The 19,824-nt window shown below is 39.3% G+C and overlaps 1 protein-coding gene across 17 annotated transcripts in view; it reads left to right on the top strand.

Annotated features, from left to right (window-relative positions):
- KDM4C (lysine demethylase 4C) overlaps positions 1 to 19,824 on the top strand; it is a 430,596-nt gene that overhangs the window by 138,861 nt on the left and 271,911 nt on the right. For 15 of the 17 annotated variants that reach the window (XR_010841968.1, XR_010841967.1, XM_067041564.1 and 12 more), the window contains one exon: positions 2,841 to 2,978. Coding sequence is in view for 14 of the 17 variants with exons in the window: in XM_067041564.1 (XP_066897665.1) it covers positions 2,841 to 2,978 (138 nt within the window). In the remaining 3 variants the exon portion in view is untranslated. Of the gene's footprint in view, positions 1 to 2,840; positions 2,979 to 9,863; positions 9,946 to 19,824 lie in introns of those variants that run through there. The other 2 variants (XM_067041576.1, XR_010841969.1) reach the window with 2 other exon arrangements.

Raw genomic sequence — 19,824 nt, 5'->3', positions numbered from 1 at the left:
AGGCTGTGCAGTAGTCATGCATGAGACATACTTGTCTTATGTGATGAGGATGCTCTCAACACTGGTTTAGTCACATACTTTTACCCATGACAAAAAGTGTGCCTTGAAGATGTGCACTATGGAGAAGGTCCAGAAGTGTGGGTGGACTGCAGCACTGCTGCAGGTACAGAGGTCAGAGGCTGCGCCCCCCCCAGAGGGGCCATTCCTTCTGGGGGGCCTTGTCTTACTTGCAGATGCCTCTGGGCATCAGGCTTTCCAGTCTCAGACATATCGTCAGTGCACGTTCTTTCAGGTGGTTGGCATAAGCCTGATTAAGCACTTTTATTTAAGTTGGAATATTAGAAGGCAGAGGATAAGGAGTAGACTGGAGTCCTCCAAGACAGGAAAACCTCTGTGGGTTTAGGGCTGGTGATAGGAATTGATCAAGCTGTTCTTTGGAGAGGGGTTGTATGAAGTAGCAGGACTGTGGGATTGGCTCATTTGCCCAGGATGGAGGCCTTTGGAGTTTGTAGCTTCTTTCACAAATTTGGGGAGAAGGAGGCAGGTGCCTCACACCCCTTTCTGGGCTGAGGCTCTTCAAGTGCTATTTGGTAGATCACTAGATGCACCAGGCTCTTATCTGGTCTTTTGAGGATGGGACATTTCGTGGCTTTTGTGAGAAGTGGAAAGGTGAGTGCTCATCCACAGATGGTGAGACACCAGCAATTTAGAGGGCTGATTGGCAGTTACAGTTTTTCATATGAAATACTGCCACTTCCCCTTCCACCTTGATGAAGGGTGTGTGATGATTGTGTGCTCCTCAAGGAGCTTATTCTGTGATGATGATAATGTAACTTGGGACAGAGTAGCACAGACTTCAGAATTATACTTCTCAAGTTCACTTCTGATTCTGTCACTTGGGTAAATTACATAATTTTTCTGAGCCTCAGTCTCTTCATCTGGAAAATGGGGATAATAATCGTATCACTTAATAGGGCTGTTATGAGGATGAAAAGAGATGATCTATATGAGGGGCTTTGCACAGTGCAGGTTATATATAATAATAACACAATCTTCCTCCTCAGTTTAACCTTCTCTCTTTAGGCAATCATTTCGCAGTTGGACTAACATTTTTTTCTTCTTCTTTCAGTGAATTTGTACATATTCATACATATATATGAAAAAGTATGTTTAACAAATAGCTAATTTCTGCTTTTCGATTACATACACTACCCTTTCTGACATTTTCTGCCGTATGGAATTATGATGCTTGGTTAGTCTTATAATAAAAGGGACTTGTTCTTGTCTATCCCTATATCTTTTTTTAAAAAAATATCAGTTTGTTACATAGAGGTAGTAAATTTGCCTTATATTTTGGCTAACTGGGATTGACCTGTTTCTAGAAATTATATAGAGGCATAACATTTAGGGTCCAATTTAATGGGAACAGGTACTTTTTCAACATGGCAAGAACAGGGTTTTCTAGGGAGAGTAGAGAGGATTGTAGGTGGAATTCAGTGGAGCAGTGAAGCTAGTTTCCTTATCCCACTGACAACAGACTTACCCTCTTCTTCCACCTTATAGGGCTAGAAACAGTTGAGCAGAGTGAGTTTTGTTTTATCACATGGTACAAGGAAGTGCCTAGTTTCCAAGCACAATTATAATTAATGAGATTCACTGAGACCAGGAAAGGAGAGAATCAGGCTTTGTTCTCATGTGGCTCGGAATGATGGAACTGGAACCATGTTGAACACTGATAAGCCATTCTCTGCCTGCCAGGTGGCAGCTGGGTTGCTACTCATTGCAATAGAACACCTGCTGGGGTGTCACAGGGGAGCGGGTGATGAGCTAAATTTCAGAATTGTTGGGAAAGAAAATACTTCCACACACAACATTTTAGCATTCCTAAAATGGTAACTGAATTGCAGTGTGTGCACCTGTATTTATACAGTGTGTCCCCCTATATGTTTCCACACAAGTACATACTCACATATTCATTTATCAACATTTTAGGACTGAAATGAACCAAGGTAACTGAATGAATCAGTGAGTTATATATTTGATAGTCTAGCATTGAGTAGACAAGTTAAAAAAAAACACTGAAAAATTTAGCTTCACTGTATTTCTATAGCTCATGGTGTGTTTTGTATTCTTTGGTGATTATAAAAAAAACAAATTTCTGTAATTTGAAAATTAGGAATGGACTGAATACATTTTTCATCTTTGCTTTTAGGCTGCTGGCTTATTTACCGAAGCTAGTTTAATTATATTTGAAAATGCACTCACTCACTCCTACATACTTATATATTATCCATATATTTGAATAACTATTTGGTAGAAATTTTACTATTAAATGGAATGCAGTTAATTGAATGTTTTGTAAGTATTATGAAAGGATAATTTGGTGAATACTATGAACTCTTTAGCAACAAGAATTCATAATATTCAGCGTGTGTTATCAAAGTTTTTATAGCTCTAACTTGAAAAATGTCAGTTTATGATAGTCCTGTTATATAATTCCAGTAATGTGAATTTTTAAAGTATTAAAATACACATATTGAATGCTAATAAGAACAGATTTATTTGAATAACATAAAACAAAGACATCTTCAAATAGAATATAATTTCTTTGATTATGGACTGAATGATTGAACTACATTGCCAGAAGGTCACACCCTGTTTAGAAAATTCTTTTAAAAGTCTCCTGAAAAACTATTAAAGGATTAAGGATCTGGGGGGACTTCTTTTGTAGCTCGGACATCATATTTTTTCTTTTTTTTTAATAAGAAATATATTTTAACTTCATTTGCAATTTGAGAAGTCTTATAATTGGGAAATATTATATGTTTTCTACCCTGCAGATCACCCAGGAGGCTGGCGAATTTATGATCACTTTCCCATATGGCTACCATGCTGGTTTTAATCATGGTTTCAACTGTGCAGAATCTACAAATTTTGCTACTGTCAGATGGATTGACTATGGGAAAGTTGCCAAATTGGTAAGTTATGCCTCAAACGCTTAAATTAAATGTGTATTCTGATTATTATAGTGGGAAAGCTAAGAGCACATGCAGCATTTATTTTTTTCCTCAATGATGTTGTATGCTTGTCACCATAGTAATGTATTCCAGACAGATATATTTATTTTACATAGGCTATATTAATATTTGTAGCAATGTTTTCATGTTTTGAGATTAATATGGACAATTTACTTTGAGAGGTAATTTTATGCAACCAGTGCTTTCTTTCATAAGGCCACCAGTTGTTTTTCCGTGAGTTTTCCAGTGGCTCCCTGTTACTCCATATTAGGTAGATGTGGCTCCTTCCATGTTAGAGTTCAGTCTATGGCTTAGAAAACAACTATTTACAGAGGAAGGTGGTAAAATTGTTAACAAGAGGTTAAGGGAGGATGGTAAGAAGAAATAATTAAAACTGCCTTTAGTGCATAAATGAATTTTTTGAAAGTAATAGTATAGAATGTATTTTAACAAGTAATATATCTTAACGTTAAATTTGGTATAAAAATTTGCATCCCCTGCTCAGTATATTTAATTTAGTTCACAAATCGTGTATTTTCATTCACAAGCAACTTGTGTTAAATTTCATTAGTTGCCCCCCTGTAGCGTTAAATAGAGGACATCTTCAAAGTGTTGGTAGCTTCTATTAGATTGCTTCCTTTCCTGTGGATTTTAAGGCAGATGTACAGGCTGGCAGAGGGCAGTTTCTTAATGAAACTGTGTGTTTTACTACAGAGTATGTAAAATTGACATATATTTGGTGGAAAATGGCACATACAGCCTATGTAGCGTTCCTTATCTTGGCCACTGCATGGTCCAGGCAAATATAATTCATTCTACATTGATAAAACTTTCATGTGGAAACATTGAGTGAACTTGGATAGAAATATATTCAGGGAAGACAACTCTAGGTTTATTTTACACAGGTATTTAGAAAATTGCATAATATATTAAAATAAAAGTATAGCAGCTCAGAAAGCATTTGAATGAATTCGTGACATAAAAGAAATCTCCTGCTATTAGAAGACTTTCTCTGTTCTAAGTAATTTTTATTTATGAGGGGTAATTTAGAAAGGAGCAGAACTGAACTACTTCTTTCCCTTACGCATCCTTCATATTATAGTAAACCTAATAAAAAAACAGAAAGCCCGGTGTACGTACCTTGGTCAGCCACTGCCGTGCTTGTGCAGAAAAGTAATGCTTGTATCTGCATCGAAACAGTGTCATATCCCTGAGGTTATAACAAGGTATGTTATTTTATGGTTTGCATCTTTAATCATTGACATAATAAATCAGCTATCCCAGCTGTTCAGTCACCAGAAAAATTAGTTGGTTCTTGTTTACTACAACTTTCAGTTCTAATTCTGAGTATTGGCTTCTTCCCCAAGACTAAAATGTCCTGAGTGCATTTCCACCTTTCTGGGTGGTTAGAGTGGGAGTGGAGTGTGACCAAGTAAGAGAGGTCAGGAGTGAGGTCTCTTTCAGCTGATGGAGCCCAAACCTGTGGGGCTGTTAGGAAGCAGAGCCCCATGGTGGAAGAGGCAGGGATTTGAGGCCCAGCTTGTCTTCTTGCTAGCCAGAGAACATCAGGAAAGTCATTTCTTCTCTTTGTTTCTTCCTATAGATTAAAAATCCCTCTCTACCTCATAGATTTGTTGGGAGGAAAAAAACTTAGGTATGTGGATATCCACTCATGCTGTGTTGATTTATATCATTCAATTTAGTCAGGGGATATGACTGTCTTGGTTCTGGTTTTTTTTTACTGGGTACAAAATGTTCAATGGCTATAATGCAGTTTTGGCCGGTTAATTTAAAATTGTAATTACATGTGTTTGAGATGTTTCTAGGTGTTGTCTCCACTCTTTCCTTACTTTTGGTGAGGTGGTGCTATTCTGAGAATGTATTAGTTCTCTATTGCAGCTGTAGCAAATTACCATAAAATTAGTGGTTTCAAACAACACTCTTGTACTGTTTCCTAGTCCTGTAGGTTATACATTTGACATTGGTCTAACCAGCAAAAGTCAAGGTGCTTGCAGGGCTGCATTCCTTACTGGAGATTCTGACGAAGAATCCACTTCCTTGCTCAGAGAGATTGTTGGCAGAATTCAGTTCCTGGCAGTTGTAGGACTGAGTTCCTGTTTCCTTGCTGCCTGTCAACCAGGTCTTTGCTCCTAGAGGCCTCTCTCAGGTCCTTGCTGTGGTCCCCTACATTTCAGAGCAAGCAGTCCACAAAATCCTTTTTGTCATAAAAAATAACATATTCACAGATTGCAGGAACTAGGACATGGATATCTTTGCTGTTAGGGGTGGGACCGAGTCGGGGTGGGGGGTGTGGGCGTCAGCATTCTACCTACCACAGAGAGCTTCAACTGATAACTGACATGGTGATGTATTAAGACTCTACTTTGGGACTTCCCTGGTGTCGCAGTGGTTAAGAATCCTCCTGCCAATGCAGGGGACAGGGGTTTGAGCCCTGGTCAGGGAAGATCCCACATGCCACGGAGCAACTAAGCCCATGCGCCACAACTACTGAGTCTGTACTCTAGAGCCTGTGAGCCACAACTACTGAGCCCACATGCCACAACTACTGAAGCCCGCACGCCTAGAGCCCATGCTCCGCAACAAGAGAAGCCACCGCAATGAGAAGCCTGCGCACAGCACCGAAAAACCAACAGAGCCAAAAATAAATAAATTAAAAAAAAAAAAGAATCTACTTTGATTCGTGTAATGAATTTTGGTTATTCTGCATAAAAATAGGAAACTAATCTTGGATACAATTTTGAATGTTTCACTAAAACATCCTTAGGCTTTCTTAAATTTATTCCTCAGTATTAATGTGTTTCTTGGCTATTCTAAATTAAGTTTGCTTACATTATAATGTGCTGTGATGGCATTTTGAGGGAAGATTTTATTGTCTTTTATCACTTATTTGACACATATTTTTATTGATTTTCAAGTCTGTTTCTTTAGGCAACCTTATGAATTTACTGTATTGTGTGTGTGTGTATTTACGTGTGTGTGTGAACATGTGTAATTTTTAATCTTAGGAAAATTTGTAAATTGGGCAGTTAGTTTCTATGTTTTTCTGGGGACAAATGTAATGTATAGTGAATTAATTATGAATTGTACTTAAAGACTTTTAACTTTGATGATGGCCAAATTGGCTAGTCTTAATTCTTTGTCTTCTTCAATAAATTCTAAATGATAACTATTTAAAAAACAGGGCTTCCCTGGTGGCACAGTGGTTGAGAGTCCACCCGCCAATGCAGGGGACATGGGTTCGTGCCCCGGTCCGGGAAGATCCCACATGCCTCAGAGCGGCTGGGCCCGTGAGTTATGGCCACTGAGCCTGTGCGTCTGGAGCCTGTGCTCTGCAACGGGAGAGGCCACAACAGTGAGAGGCCCACATACCGCAAAAAAAAAAAAAAAAAAAATTTAAAAAACCAGTAATTTTTCACAAGTGATGATGAATTATGCATTTAGGGGAGATAATTTTAAAAATATTGGCATACTTTTTATAGTTGAAGCACTGGGGAATGACATCTGCTTTCTGTCGCATGTTGATTTGAGTATATAAAAGCATCTGATAAAGTGGTGCGGCATTAATTAATTAACGTGGTGCAGAGTGAAGGATCTCTACTGATAATGTTTCATATATTACAAACCAATATTTCTAATTTCATAACATAGACAAGATCTATTAATGAGAGGTTATTTTTAAAAAATTAATTTATTTTATTTATTTGGCTGCATCGGGTCTTAGTTGCGGCACACGGGATCCTCGTTGCGGCATGTGGGATCTTTCATTGCAGCATGCGGGCTTCTCTCTAGTTGTGGCATGCGGGCTTGAGAGTGCGTGGGCTCTGTAGTTGTGGCATGCGGGCTCAGTAATTGTGGCCTGCGGGCTTAGTTGCCCCTTGGCATGTGGGATCTTATTTCCCTGACCAGGGATTGAACCTGCATCCCCTGAATTGGAAGGTGGATTCTTAACCACTGGACCACCAGGGAAGTCCCCAAGAGGTTATTTTATTTTATTTTATTTTATTTTATTTTATTTTGTGGTATGCAGGCCTCTCACTGTTGTGGCCTCCCCTGTTGTGGAGCACAGGCTCGGGACGCGCAGGCTCAGCGGCCATGGCTCACAGGCCCAGCCGCTCCACGGCACGTGGGATCCTCCCGGACCAGGGCATGAACTCGTGTTCCCTGCATTGGCAGGTGGGCTCTCAACCACTGCGCACCAGGGAAGCCCCCAAGAGGTTATTTTTTAATTTAAAAAATAATTTTGGAAAGATAACACCGGGTTCACTGATACTATTGGTGGTCTTTGTTTAACAGCCAGCAGGCTTTGGTTAATGGAACCTTTTAAGCCATTCAGGTGGCTTAATGTAGATGGGGACAGAGCTCTGTTTTTTCAGGTAATGCTTGTCTGCTTTATACCAGGCACCATGTATGTTTCTGTGAATTCATCACTTGGAGGCTGACCTATTTGATGGGAGCCAGAAGTGAGGGTAGAGTTGGCACTGCAAGGGATCCAGGACTGCTTCCTTTGTTGTTGGCTACTAAACCTCTGGTGGCATCTCTGGAGCAGGACAGGAGATGGGGTTTCTGTGGATTTCCTTTGAATGTATTACTGACCTCTTGGTATGTGGTATTGGTTCATGAAACCTTCCCTTTGTTTAAAATATAGCTAACATTGACTAGAACTTCCATGCCATTATTTGTGGTGATCCCAAATACTCGTCTTCCAAATTTCAGCAAATTCCTGAACCTTTGATATTCTCAACTAAATAATAATAACAACAACAATAATTATTATGTGGATATTCCACTGCCTGTCGGTATATTCCCTGTATTCTAGAACTTAGTCCAGGTGGCTCTTTATTATAGTATCTACCCAAACTGCCTCACCTCTCACAAAAGGCTTTTTTTGTGCCTAGATTGTGGAGAAGGTCTTTAGAAAACAGGCATAGGTAGAAATGAGCCATGATAGCAACTTAATTTGACTATCCTTGTTTCTAAAAATTCCTGCTAATGCCCTTAGCCTTGCCCTTTCTCTTGTTTCTACCTTTCCCTCTCTTCTCTTTAGGATCATTCAGCTCTTTTTTGCCTTGACCTAGTAAATATAGCAAGCCAAATCCTGCATGATACTCCAGAAGAGAAGGGCCTTGCCTTAAGAGGGCCCACCTACCTAAGAAAGTGGTTATATAATCCCCCCCCCCCATTTAACTTATCAGAATTAAGGTTTTCACTGAAAAAAATTGAGAGGAATGTTCCAGGCGGCCGTGTACCCATATGCCTACTTCTAGGTGGAGTTCAGCTTTGGTGAGTGCCCAGCGAGTTTCTTCTCTGGAACAGAAATTGGGCTACATGACTGTACAGAAGGACTTGTTTTCTTTGTCTTCAAGGAGCTTTCATGAAGAGCAGAAGGGCTTTTAATAAACCTCCATTTGCAAAGCTATAGTATGAGTGGAACATATCATCCAGTTATTTTAGGCATTTTTCTAGCTTTGAATATCATGAAACACTATATAGTTTTTTCTAGTAGAGATTTAAAAATATCTACCAGATTGCATAGCAGTTGAACTAAGATATTGGTGTATATTCGAGATGAATGTTTACTGTTCCTGGAACGTTCTTTCTGTCTGTGGTGAAATGGAGTCCGTGGTAACTTCTGTGCAGCAGCTGTGGTGGCATTCACAGGTCTGCTTCCTAGCTAGGACGGATCAGAGAGCTGGCCTGCAGGTTGTGTTTCATTTTTCCATTTGGTGGGATGAAGTGCAGTTGTTCTGATGTTAGATTTGATGGATTTGTTTGCCACTGCATTCATTAGCTTCACATCAGAAAACTGACAGGCTGTTAAATGAAACTTTGGCTTAGATTTTCAGCTTGACTGTTTGGAGACATTTGTGAAGATATTATGTTTTTGTGTTGCGGCAGCCTCCAGCACTATGATTGTCTCTAAGGGAAGAAAAGTTATTTACTGTACTGATTTTCTTGAGTAAAAACGAATCATTGTCTGGGGAACAGTCATATCTAGCCTATACCATCAGAAGCAGTGTATTTATGACAGTGTGTGCAGCATGAGAGACTTATCTGTGGCATGATAAATAACATTATCTTCTTGGAAGGAAAGGTAATAGTTGGTGACTCCAAAATGATATCTCATATTTTACATTAATTTTATTTTAAGTGATAATCTATTAACATGATATGCCAGAAAGTTGAAAAATTGCACTGCAGAGCTGGGAATGTTCTCTTATGAACTCCAAGAGCATTACTTGACTATCTAACTTTAAAGTTAGATTTGGACATTTGAATTCTCAAACGTTTGAACAAGTTTAAAAAGAGATGATAGAATGTTGAAATTGATTTCCTTTTAATCTGGAAGGGATTTCAACTGTTAAATTGTCTTTCATGCAAGAACCATGATATGGGTTCATTTTATTTTATATTTCAATCCTTCTCTAAAATTAAATTTGGTTTTTCCTAAATCAGGTAGCAGTTGTCCTAAAAAATCTTTAATCTTGGGCGGTCTTTATTAAAGCAATCAGGAATCATTTTAACAGTGAGTCTCTAGGTTATATTTTAATATGCTTTAGATCATAGAATACCAGTATAGTGACATTTCTCTATTCTTACAGCTTGTGAAGGAAAGAAAATGTAGACAGTGTTGCACATTGCTCATTTAACAATTCTTGGCATTCTGATTTTAAGTGTCTGGTATGGCATATAAAATCTGAACTTCAGGAGTTTAGTGATTTTATATTCTGCATTTTATCTTTTACCTCTACTTTGTCTCTGTTTCCTGGGTCCTGGTGGTGCAACATAGCAGTGCTGATGAGTGACTCTCCTCTGCCTTTTTTACAGAGCTTAAAGGAAAGAAGAGAAAATACCATGCAGAGATAAAGAAGCATACAAAGTCATGTTCTTAGGAGTTTGTACTCTAACTGGGAAGTTAGTATTTATGTATCAAGAAGAGGTATTAAGAAGGAAAATAGTCACATTATGTCCCCATTTTGTTCTGATGAAGTATTGAGATGTGGGATTCAGAAAATCTGAGACTTCAAATAGAATACTAGGAGAGCCAGTTGATTAGTATATATTGTGTCTGCAGGAGAGATATTTGGGGCTTGAGTCCTCAGAGATAGGGAGCCTGATTTCATTCAGTGCTAATTTAAATTTGCTGGATTATGGGATTTGAATGGAAGTAGGTATATGGTTTATGACACTGATGTTAAGTTGCTAACCTGGAATCAAGATAATATCTGTTTTTGAGGCTTTAGTTAACTCAATACCTTAAAAAAAAGTAAATTGGCTTTTTGAATAATGTGTACACTACTGAGAAAAATTAATTTGTCTTTAAGCCATTCTACTTTCATCTAGTTTGATAGTAGTAGTAGCCGACATTGTGCACAATCTGCCAGGCGTTGTGCAGGGCACTTCACACATGTTACTTCTTGCCATTTCAGAGATAATGCATGTCTTCTGTCCTCTTCTAGCCCCCTTTCTCAAACCAAGGAGTTGGGATTATGCCTAAAATGAGGATGGTGAGGTTAAGATTAGAAGCAGAAGGTTGGCCCCCTAGTGCTCCTTATCCTTCTGGATTCATCTCCTTGGATGTGGTGGGTTAAACAGGTGCCAGCCAAGTATGTGATTTGTAGGATCACTTTTAAGATACTTGAGGCTTCAGAATGATCCTGTCCCGCGTAAGTTGTAGTTGACAATCACTAGCAGGTGGTGGTGATTCTCTCTGGCATTGGTTTTTGTTTGGATTCTTAAAGCCAGTGGACACTTTATTCTGTATTCTTATGATCTGTTGATCAACCTACACATGAATTCTTTTTTAGCCCATTGTTACCTCTCGGGCTTTGACCACCCTACTCTTTGATTAAGTTGGGGGGAAAAAAAGGTTTTTTACTTCCTTCTTCATTTTGAGGAGTGAGGGGGATCCTGGGGCATCAGTCTGGACAAAAAGGTGTGTATTTAGAGAATCAGAACAAAGTTTAGTATGCTCCCACCTTGACATATTTCATGATTATCAGGGACCTAATTTTATTGAAGCACTTTTGGAAGCTTTGGGGAATTTTTTGTTTACCATTTCTTTTGTCTTTTTTTCTTTTCTTCCCAGTGTTTATAATAGTAAACACAGTAAAAAAATTCCGTAAAAGGCTGTGTCCTAGATAAGTGTTTGGAGAAGATGGTAGAAGTTGGGAGTGAGTATTCTGGCCAGTGGTGATCCAGAGTTCTAGCAGAGTAGTGGGAAGAACACCTTGGCGGTATTTGAGGGAAGCAGGTTGGCCAGCCCCTCGAGGGAACAGAGGGATAATGGGAGAATCATTTGGGCTCTGGGCACCCCCAGCATTTATAACAAACAGATTTCCTGGTTCCCCACAGCTTCTCATTCTCTCCCACACAGGGTTTACTGTGTTTTCCTCCTTCTGCAGCTACCACTGAGAAGACAAGCAATGGTTTATCTAGTAAGGGATGGTTTCCTCACTTGAGGGATTTGGAGCCAGGTGGCCCCAGGGTTGGTGCATCTCAGCAGCGTCGTGAGGTCTCATGCTCTTCCCCTCCTTCTGTCTTATTCTCCTCCGTGGAAGGGTATTTATTAGCAAGCTTGCCACTATAGCTGTGCTTACTGCAGACGTGTTTCTTCCAAGGAGCAAGGAGGGGGACAATGCAAGAATGTGGCTCACCCTCATCCCTCTACCTGTGAGGAAAATCTTTCCTTGAACCCTACCTGAAAAAACTTTTATATCTCATAGCCAACCCAAACCATAAGGAAGCTAGGAAAGTAAATGGCAAGTCATTTTGGGAGGGCACCTGTTATGTGCTGGGCCCTGTGCTTTCAGTTAAGAAAGTAGTAAACAAGACATGTGTGGTCTCTGGTCATCGATCCACATTTAGAGTCTACAGCAGCTGTTCTCAACCCTGTGGAGCTTTAAAAGCATGGACCCACCCAGACCAATGGGATAAGAATCTCTGGTGAAGGGATACAGCATTTGCATTTTATTTATTTATTTATTTATTTATTGTTAGTTTATGCTTTATAACAATGAATCAGTTATACATATACATATGTTCCCATATCTCTTCCCTCTTGCATCTCCCTCCCTCCCACCCTCCCTAACCCACTCCTCTAGGTGGTCACAAAGCACCGAGCTGATCTCCCTGTGCTATGCGGCTGCTTCCCACTAGTTATCTATTTTACGTTTGGTAGTGTATATATGTCCATGCCACTCTCTCCCTTTGTCACAGCTTACCCTTCCCCCTCCCCATATTCTCAAGTCCATTCTCTAGTAGGTCTGTGTCTTTATTCCCGTCTTACCCCTAGGTTCTTCATGACATTTTTTTTTCTTAGATTCCATATATATGTGTTAGCATACGGTATTTGTCTTTCTCTTTCTGACTTGCTTCACTCTGTATGACAGATTCTAGGTCCATCCACCTCACTACAAATAACTCAATTTCATTTCTTTTTATGTCTGAGTAATATTCCATTGTATATATGTGCCACGTCTTCTTTATCCATTCATCCGATGATGGACACTTATGTTGCTTCCATCTCCTGGCTATTGTAAATACAACTGCAATGAACATTTTGATACATGACTCTTTTTGAAATATGGTTTTCTCAGGATATACGCCCAGTAGTGGGATTGCTGGGTCATATGGTAGTTCTATTTGTAGGGTTTTTTGTTTTATTTTTTTGGTGGTATGCGGGCTTCTCACTGTTGTGGCCTCTCCCATTGCAGAACACAGGCTCCCTACGCACAGGCTCAGCGGCCATGGCTCACGGGCCCACCCGCTCCGCAGCATGAGGGATCTTCCTGGACTGGGGCACGAACCCGTGTCCCCTGCATTGGCAGGCGGATTCTCAACCACTGTGCCACCAGGGAAGCCCTATTTGTAGTTTTTTAAGGCACCTCCATACTGTTCTCCATAGTGGCTGTACCAATTCACATTCTCACCAGCAGTGCAGGAGTGTTCCCTTTTCTCCACACCCTCTCCGGCATTTATTGTTTCTAGATATTTTGATGATGGCCATTCTGACCGGTGTGAGATGATATCTCATTGTAGTTTTGATTTGCATTTCTCTAATGATTAATGATGTTGAGCATTCTTTCATGTGTTTGTTGGCAATCTGTATATCTTCTTTGGAGAAATGTCTATTTAGGTCTTCTGCCCATTTTTGGGTTGCTTGTTTTTTTGTTATTGAGCTGCATGAGCTGCTTGTAAATTTTGGAGATTAATCCTTTGTCAGTTGCTTCATTTGCAACTATTTTCTCCCATTCTGAGGGTTGTCTTTTGGTCTTGTTTATGGTTTCCTTTGCTGTGCAAAAGCTTTTAAGTTTCATTAGGTCCCATTTGTTTATTTTTGTTTTTGTTTCCTCAACATAATAAAGGCCATATATGACAAACCCAGAGCCAACATCTTCCTCAGTGGTGAAAAACTGAAACCATTTCCGCTAAGATCAGGAAAGAGACAAGGTTGCCCACTCTCACCACTCTTATTCAACATAGTTTTGAATTTTTAGCCACAGCAATCAGAGAAGAAACGGAAATAAAAGGAATCCAAATTGGAAAAGAAGAGGTAAATCTGTCACTGTTTGCAGATGACATGATACTATATGTAGAGAATCCTAAAGATGCTACCAGAAAACTACTAGAGCTAATCAATGAATTTGGTAAAGTAGCAGGATACAAAATGAATGCATAGAAGTCTCTGGCATTCCTATACACTAATGATGAGAAATCTGAAAGTGAAATTAAGAAAACACTCCCATTTACCATAGCAACAAAAAGAATAAAATATCTAGGAATAAACCTAACTAAGGAGACTAAAGACCTGTATGCAGAAAATTATAAGGCACTTATGAAAGAAATTAAAGATGATACAAATAGATGGAGAGATATAACACGTTCTTGGATTGGAAGAATCAACATTGTGAAAATGACTCTACTACCCAAAGCAATCTACAGATTCAGTGCAATCCCTATCAAACTACCACTGGCATTTTTCACAGAACTAGAACAAAAAATTTCACAGTTTGTATGGAAACACAAAAGACCCAGAATAGCCAAAGCAATCTTGAGAATGAAAAATGGTGCTGGAGGAATCAGGCTCCCTGACCTCAGACTATACTACAAAGCTACAGTAATCAAGACAGTATGGTACTGGCACAAAAACAGAAATATAGATCAATGGAACAGGATAGAAAGCCCAGAGATAAACCCACACACATATGGTCACCTTATCTTTGATAAAGGAGATAGGAATGTACAGTGGAGAAAGGACAGCCTCTTCAATAAGTGGTGCTGGGAAAACTGGACAGGTACATGTAAAAGTATGAGATTAGAACACTCCCTAACACCATACACAAAAATAAGCTCAAAATGGATTAAAGACTTAAATATAAGGCCGGAAACTATCAAACTCTTAGAGGAAAACATAGGCAGAACACTCTATGACATAAATCACAGCAAGATCCTTTTTGACCCGGTTCCCAGCATTTGCATTTTAAAAATCCCCCTAGGTGAGTCTTCTGGATGCTTTGGGTTGGGAACCACTGGTCTTTAATGAATTAAATAGGCCTTTGTTATTTGGGTTGATGTTTTCTTTTTTACATTTCAGCTAAACATTCACTGGCAGCTCTATCAAACAGACCAAAATAATTATAAATGCAATTTATATATAAATGTAATGTATAAATTTACCACATTAAAAATTTTTCTTCTGAGAACCTAAAGCTTTCCAGTCCATATGTGACATCCATTTTTACAACTTAACTCATCACGTCAATTCAGATGATGAAGCCTAAGATTTCATAAAGGGAAATGATCGATTTGGAAGGTTTTTGGACAACCTAAGAAAAAGGAAACATGGACCATTAAAATAAAGTCAGTTCTTCTAACACCAATAAGCTGATTTTCTTTGGGAAAGTCACATTGCCTTACTAAGACTGTACTGTTGAAATAGTGCTCCTGTTCTAAATTTACTCAAAAGCTGTGGTTGAAATGTCCACATGTTGGTTAGGAGGCAGCATGGCGAGGGGTAAAGAGAGCAAGCACAGTTTGTAGCTAGTGTGGCTGGATTTGAATATGGGAACGACTGCTTGCTAGTGATTAATCCTAGCAAGGATTCACTTGATAACTTTATGATCTGGTTGCTAATTGCTTGTTCTTACACAGTACCTCCCTCAAAAGATCTATATAATCTTTTGATTCAATGCTGTAACTAACAGAAAAAGCTAGTAATAGGAGGACTCAGGAAAATTCCTCAGGTGGGGTCTGAACCCTTGGCCTAGCCACATAGTGATTTTTCTTTCTCAGCGGAAGAGCTAAGTGTGAATTAGGACTTCTTATATAAGGCATGCCAACCAAGGTCACTGTTCCCTTTCCTTCAAGATACTTGTTCTCTGCTGATTGAACAGAAGCAACATGTGCAGATGCCCAGTTTGAAGTTTGATGTAGGCATCTTGCCTACTTGATCATTTGCTGTGACCTCTTTGAATCAAAAGAGAGCTTTAATGGGATTTCACTGAGGTCAGTGGCTGTAATTAGACTTTAATCTGTGGATCCACAGTCTATCCTCCCTCTGCTGTGAGCAAGATGATAGAAAGTGTGAACGTACCTCTTCAGAACTGCTTGTCAGAACTGTAGCTCGGAAATTCCCACGGGGGCTGTAGCCCCGAACACTCTCTCACCAGAGCCCCTTCTCAAGCAGAAGGTTGAAAGTAATGAGGGTAGTAGCTGAACAGGCTGTTGATATTTAAATATCAAAGGGAATAAAGAGTGGGTGAAGATACCCCTGATTAATCTCTATTACTATTTTAACCGTTCCTCACTTTCTCAGTTAGAAGAATCAGAGCGTTAGACGATTGAAAGAGGAAAGGTGCCTCTAGTTAGGCAGACCCTAAAAAAGTCTGATATAATATAGAAGCCCAGTGCTTGGTTCTCTCCCTCTTTCAGCCATGCCTAGTATTTTAAATTTACTATTTTTTTATTGCCTACAAACTATGCCTAGTAATATTTTTTTGCCTCATTCTGAAACGAGGAAGGTAAAGCAAGAGTATCTTCTGGACATTCCAGATACTTTGGAGGGATGATTTCCAACATGATAGCTTAGAGCACTGATTGATTCTTTGTGGCTCTATCTGTGATATTTAGTGCTCAAAGCTAATTCCATCTGGCATTATTTTTGTCTTTCATTTGTATTGATCAGTTTGCTGATCCTGCCAAGTGCTGTCCTTAAGTGAGAGCAATATCAACACTTGTATGCCTCTTGCTTATAATGCTGAGTGCAGTTTTTTTTTTTTTTTTTTTTTTTTTTTTTTTCGTTACGCGGGCCTCTCACTGTTGTGGCCTCTCCCGTTGCGGAGCACAGGCTCCGGACGCGCAGGCTCAGCAGCCATGGCTCACGGGCCCAGCCGCTCCGCGGCACGTGGGATCTTCCCGGACCGGGGCACGAACCCGCGTCCCCTGCATCGGCAGGCGGATTCTCAACCACTGCGCCACCGGGGAAGCCCGTGAGTGCAGTTTTATGATGGTGTTATGTTTCTCTTACTGTCTGATATTTTGATTTTTATCATACTTGAGTATGACCAATGAATAAGTACCTAAGTAAGCGAAGTTTCAAATTAGTGTTGTTAAAAATATGAAGAAATAAAATCGTAATATTGGGGAACTGTCTATTTTATAATCATAAATAGCAGTATTTTGGCAGATAGGGGATGAGGATTGTATGTATATATTTTACCAATATTGCTATTATTTTATAGTCTTTTAGTAAAAGGCTAGAAAAACATTAAGGAAGAAAAATTTAGCATGCCTTATGTTCCAGGTATAATATCAAAATTAGTTTTATAAAATTAATTATATCTTGTATCTCCCTTCAAGATGCTTCATTAGAAATATAGCTCAAGTAGTTATTGAGATTCCATGATCTACTTAGTACTGCCATCAGGATCACTCCTGACGTGACACAGGGTAGTGGAGGCAGCTGACATTTTGGAGACTAACAGACTGTCTTGAATCCCTCTCAGGCTGGCTGTATGTAATCCTGCTGAGCTTCATTTTCCTCATATATTAGGGAGGCATTGTTGTGCAGTGAAGGCGGACAAGTTCAAGGCTTGGCCAGGCTCTGACTTGAATTCTGCCTTTTCCTTTTACTAACTGTGTGATTGGAGCAAGTACTTAATTAACCTCTTTAAATACCCTTTTCCCATATGTAAAATGGAGATTACAGCCTCTTTAAGTTGTTCTGAAAAATAAATGAAATAAATCTGTAAGGAGCCTTGAAGAGTTGTGGTGGGGACTGGATAGATATGTGGTGGGTTAGGATTGTGTTTCCTCTGCATCTTTCTTGCAGAATTCCAGTTTGGGGAATTGACCTTGGCTCAGTCGTGGGCCTGGATGATCTAAGAGAATTCCCGTTTCCTTTTCCAGCGATGATGGATTAGATCAGTGGGCCAATCTTGGCCAAATAGAAAGGGGCGTAGGATTGGTGGAGAAATAGAGGAAAATGCCAGCTTGCCCTAGGAGAGTAATGGGAGGCTCGTCTCTCTAGATGAGGACAAGGAAGCACTGAAGTCTCCAGCCTGCGATCTTAAGGGGACCAGACCTAGCTTAAAGCACATGCTTTGGACACCAGATTAGAGTGCCGAAAGGCTTCTGTTTAAAATCAAAGCCTGGAGAAAGCAGGCCAGTGTTTTATTTTTCATAACTCTGTCAGAAATACAAGTGTTTGTTGCTCTATCTCCAGAGTATTTCTTTCCTTACTAAAAGTGTTTTGATGGCTAATTTTGAGTGCAAGCAAACAAAGACCCAACCCAATCACACAGACCCGTGTTAGAATTCTGGTTCTGTGTATGGTACTTGTGTAACCTGTATCTGTGAGCCATAGTTTTCCTACCTGTAAAGAGGGCTTTAACTGGTGCCTCACCAGGATGGGGGCCACAATGGGGGGCAGGCACCTAGCACCATGCCTCTCTCACTGAGTACATTTTTAAAAAGCCATTCATCATGGTCATTTCTAAGTCAGGGAACTCCCTAATACTATTTGTGGAAGACTGGTGGGGTTCAGGCCTGAGGTGCTGAGAAACAGTGGCTATGGGGATAGTATTTGCAGCATACGTGCTAACAGCAGGCTGGGCAGATGGGTTGCTTTATATATTTCTACTGAATTCTCACATCCATTCACTTTTACTTTCTGCCAAAATGAGGGCAGCATTTGGAGTTCTGTGGGCCAGATTGCCAAGAGGGGGAATTTGAAGGAGCTGTTGCTTATGTGTTCAAAAACATACTGTGGCTCTTGGGCCCTCTGTTGAATTAGAAAGACCATGTGTTGTAAATTCTTGGAAGGAAAACCATCATGGACATTGTAGATTCCTGCTAAGTTTGATTCTCCTCCAGACATGGCTTTTACATACTGCATACATATTTGATTTAAGAGAAAAGAATAGGTTGTTTCCAGCAACTTTCTAAATTTTCATAAACTATATTTTTATACAGCTTAGTCATAATTTTCAGTGTTTCTTATATTCCCAGTTCTCAGGAATGTGTATTCTGTCCTTTAATTTTAAGTATTAATTAACAAAAAATTGGACTGTTCTGATGACTATTGAAATAGCATGAAAACCTGTTCCTTTGAAAACTAAAAAATTGTTCAAACTTCAGTAATATTCATAGTAATACTGAAGGATTTTTTTTTCTTATCATATTAGTAAAGACATAAGGAAAACTCCCATTACTCTTGAGAATGTACTTGTTAGAGTACATTCACTTTGCACTTCTGTTGGTGGTGGTGTAATTGGGATAAGTATCCTGAAAAGCAGGTAGGTAATATGTATCAATACCCCTCAACGTCTCCATGCCCTTTGATCCATTTCTTAACTCCTAGGAAATAATTGGAAATGCAGGCAAAAGTACACCTACAAAGATGATTGTTGTAGTGCTAGTTTTATCAGCAAAAATTGAATTATAACTATTATGTCCAATGATATGGGAATCATTGAGTAAATTATGGTGTGCCATGTACTAGAATCCTTTTAATTTTACAGAAAATTATTTGAAAGGAAATCATGGTGGCTCTTAGTATTGTTACCTGTTGTTAAAATGTATAAAAAATTAGTATATGTCCATGGTCAAAGAAATTAGAGTACAGAAAAATATTTAATGGCATCCTTTCTAGTCCCTTCCTTAAAGGTAAAGCCTTTTAACAACTCCTTGTATATCCTTTCAAAAATATTAGCATGTCTGTCTCTATCTTTTAAAAAATTTACACAAAGCTAATCAATGCTGCTCACATTGTTTTCCAATGTCTTTAAACAGCTTTCCTTTTAATACATCTTTCATTTATGGCAAGTAAAACATTTAGAGTGTAAATATTTATTAGAAAAATCTTCTAGCTTATTCCAATAGAGTAGGACAGGTGGTTGCCGTGGATTTTTTGGGGGGGCCATCATAGAACCACAGTAGTACATAAGAGTTCATTGCACAGATCTCCTTAACAAATCAGGACTTTTAAAACCAATGCTTTAGTTCATTGCTCTGTTTCCCTCCCCATGCCCCTCCCCCATGCAGAGCAGACAGCTAGGTGGACCTGGAGCACTTGCACGTTTCCAGCCCTGTCTTTGTTGACGGGCCCTGCCTGCACCAGCATCTCAGCTTATTCCACCAGTTAATACTGGGAGATAGTTAATGCCATCATAGTTTCTGTTTTACTGAATGACAGGATTTCTAACTGTGTCCTTATATTTGAAGGATTGGATTGGTTAAATAAATTTTAATAAGTTCCTTTAGAATTGCATTTCTGTGTCCTCATAAA

Source organism: Kogia breviceps, chromosome 8, assembly GCF_026419965.1.
Source record: "Kogia breviceps isolate mKogBre1 chromosome 8, mKogBre1 haplotype 1, whole genome shotgun sequence".
Lineage (NCBI taxonomy): Eukaryota > Metazoa > Chordata > Mammalia > Artiodactyla > Physeteridae > Kogia > Kogia breviceps.
This window is presented reverse-complemented; position numbering and strand designations above follow the sequence as displayed.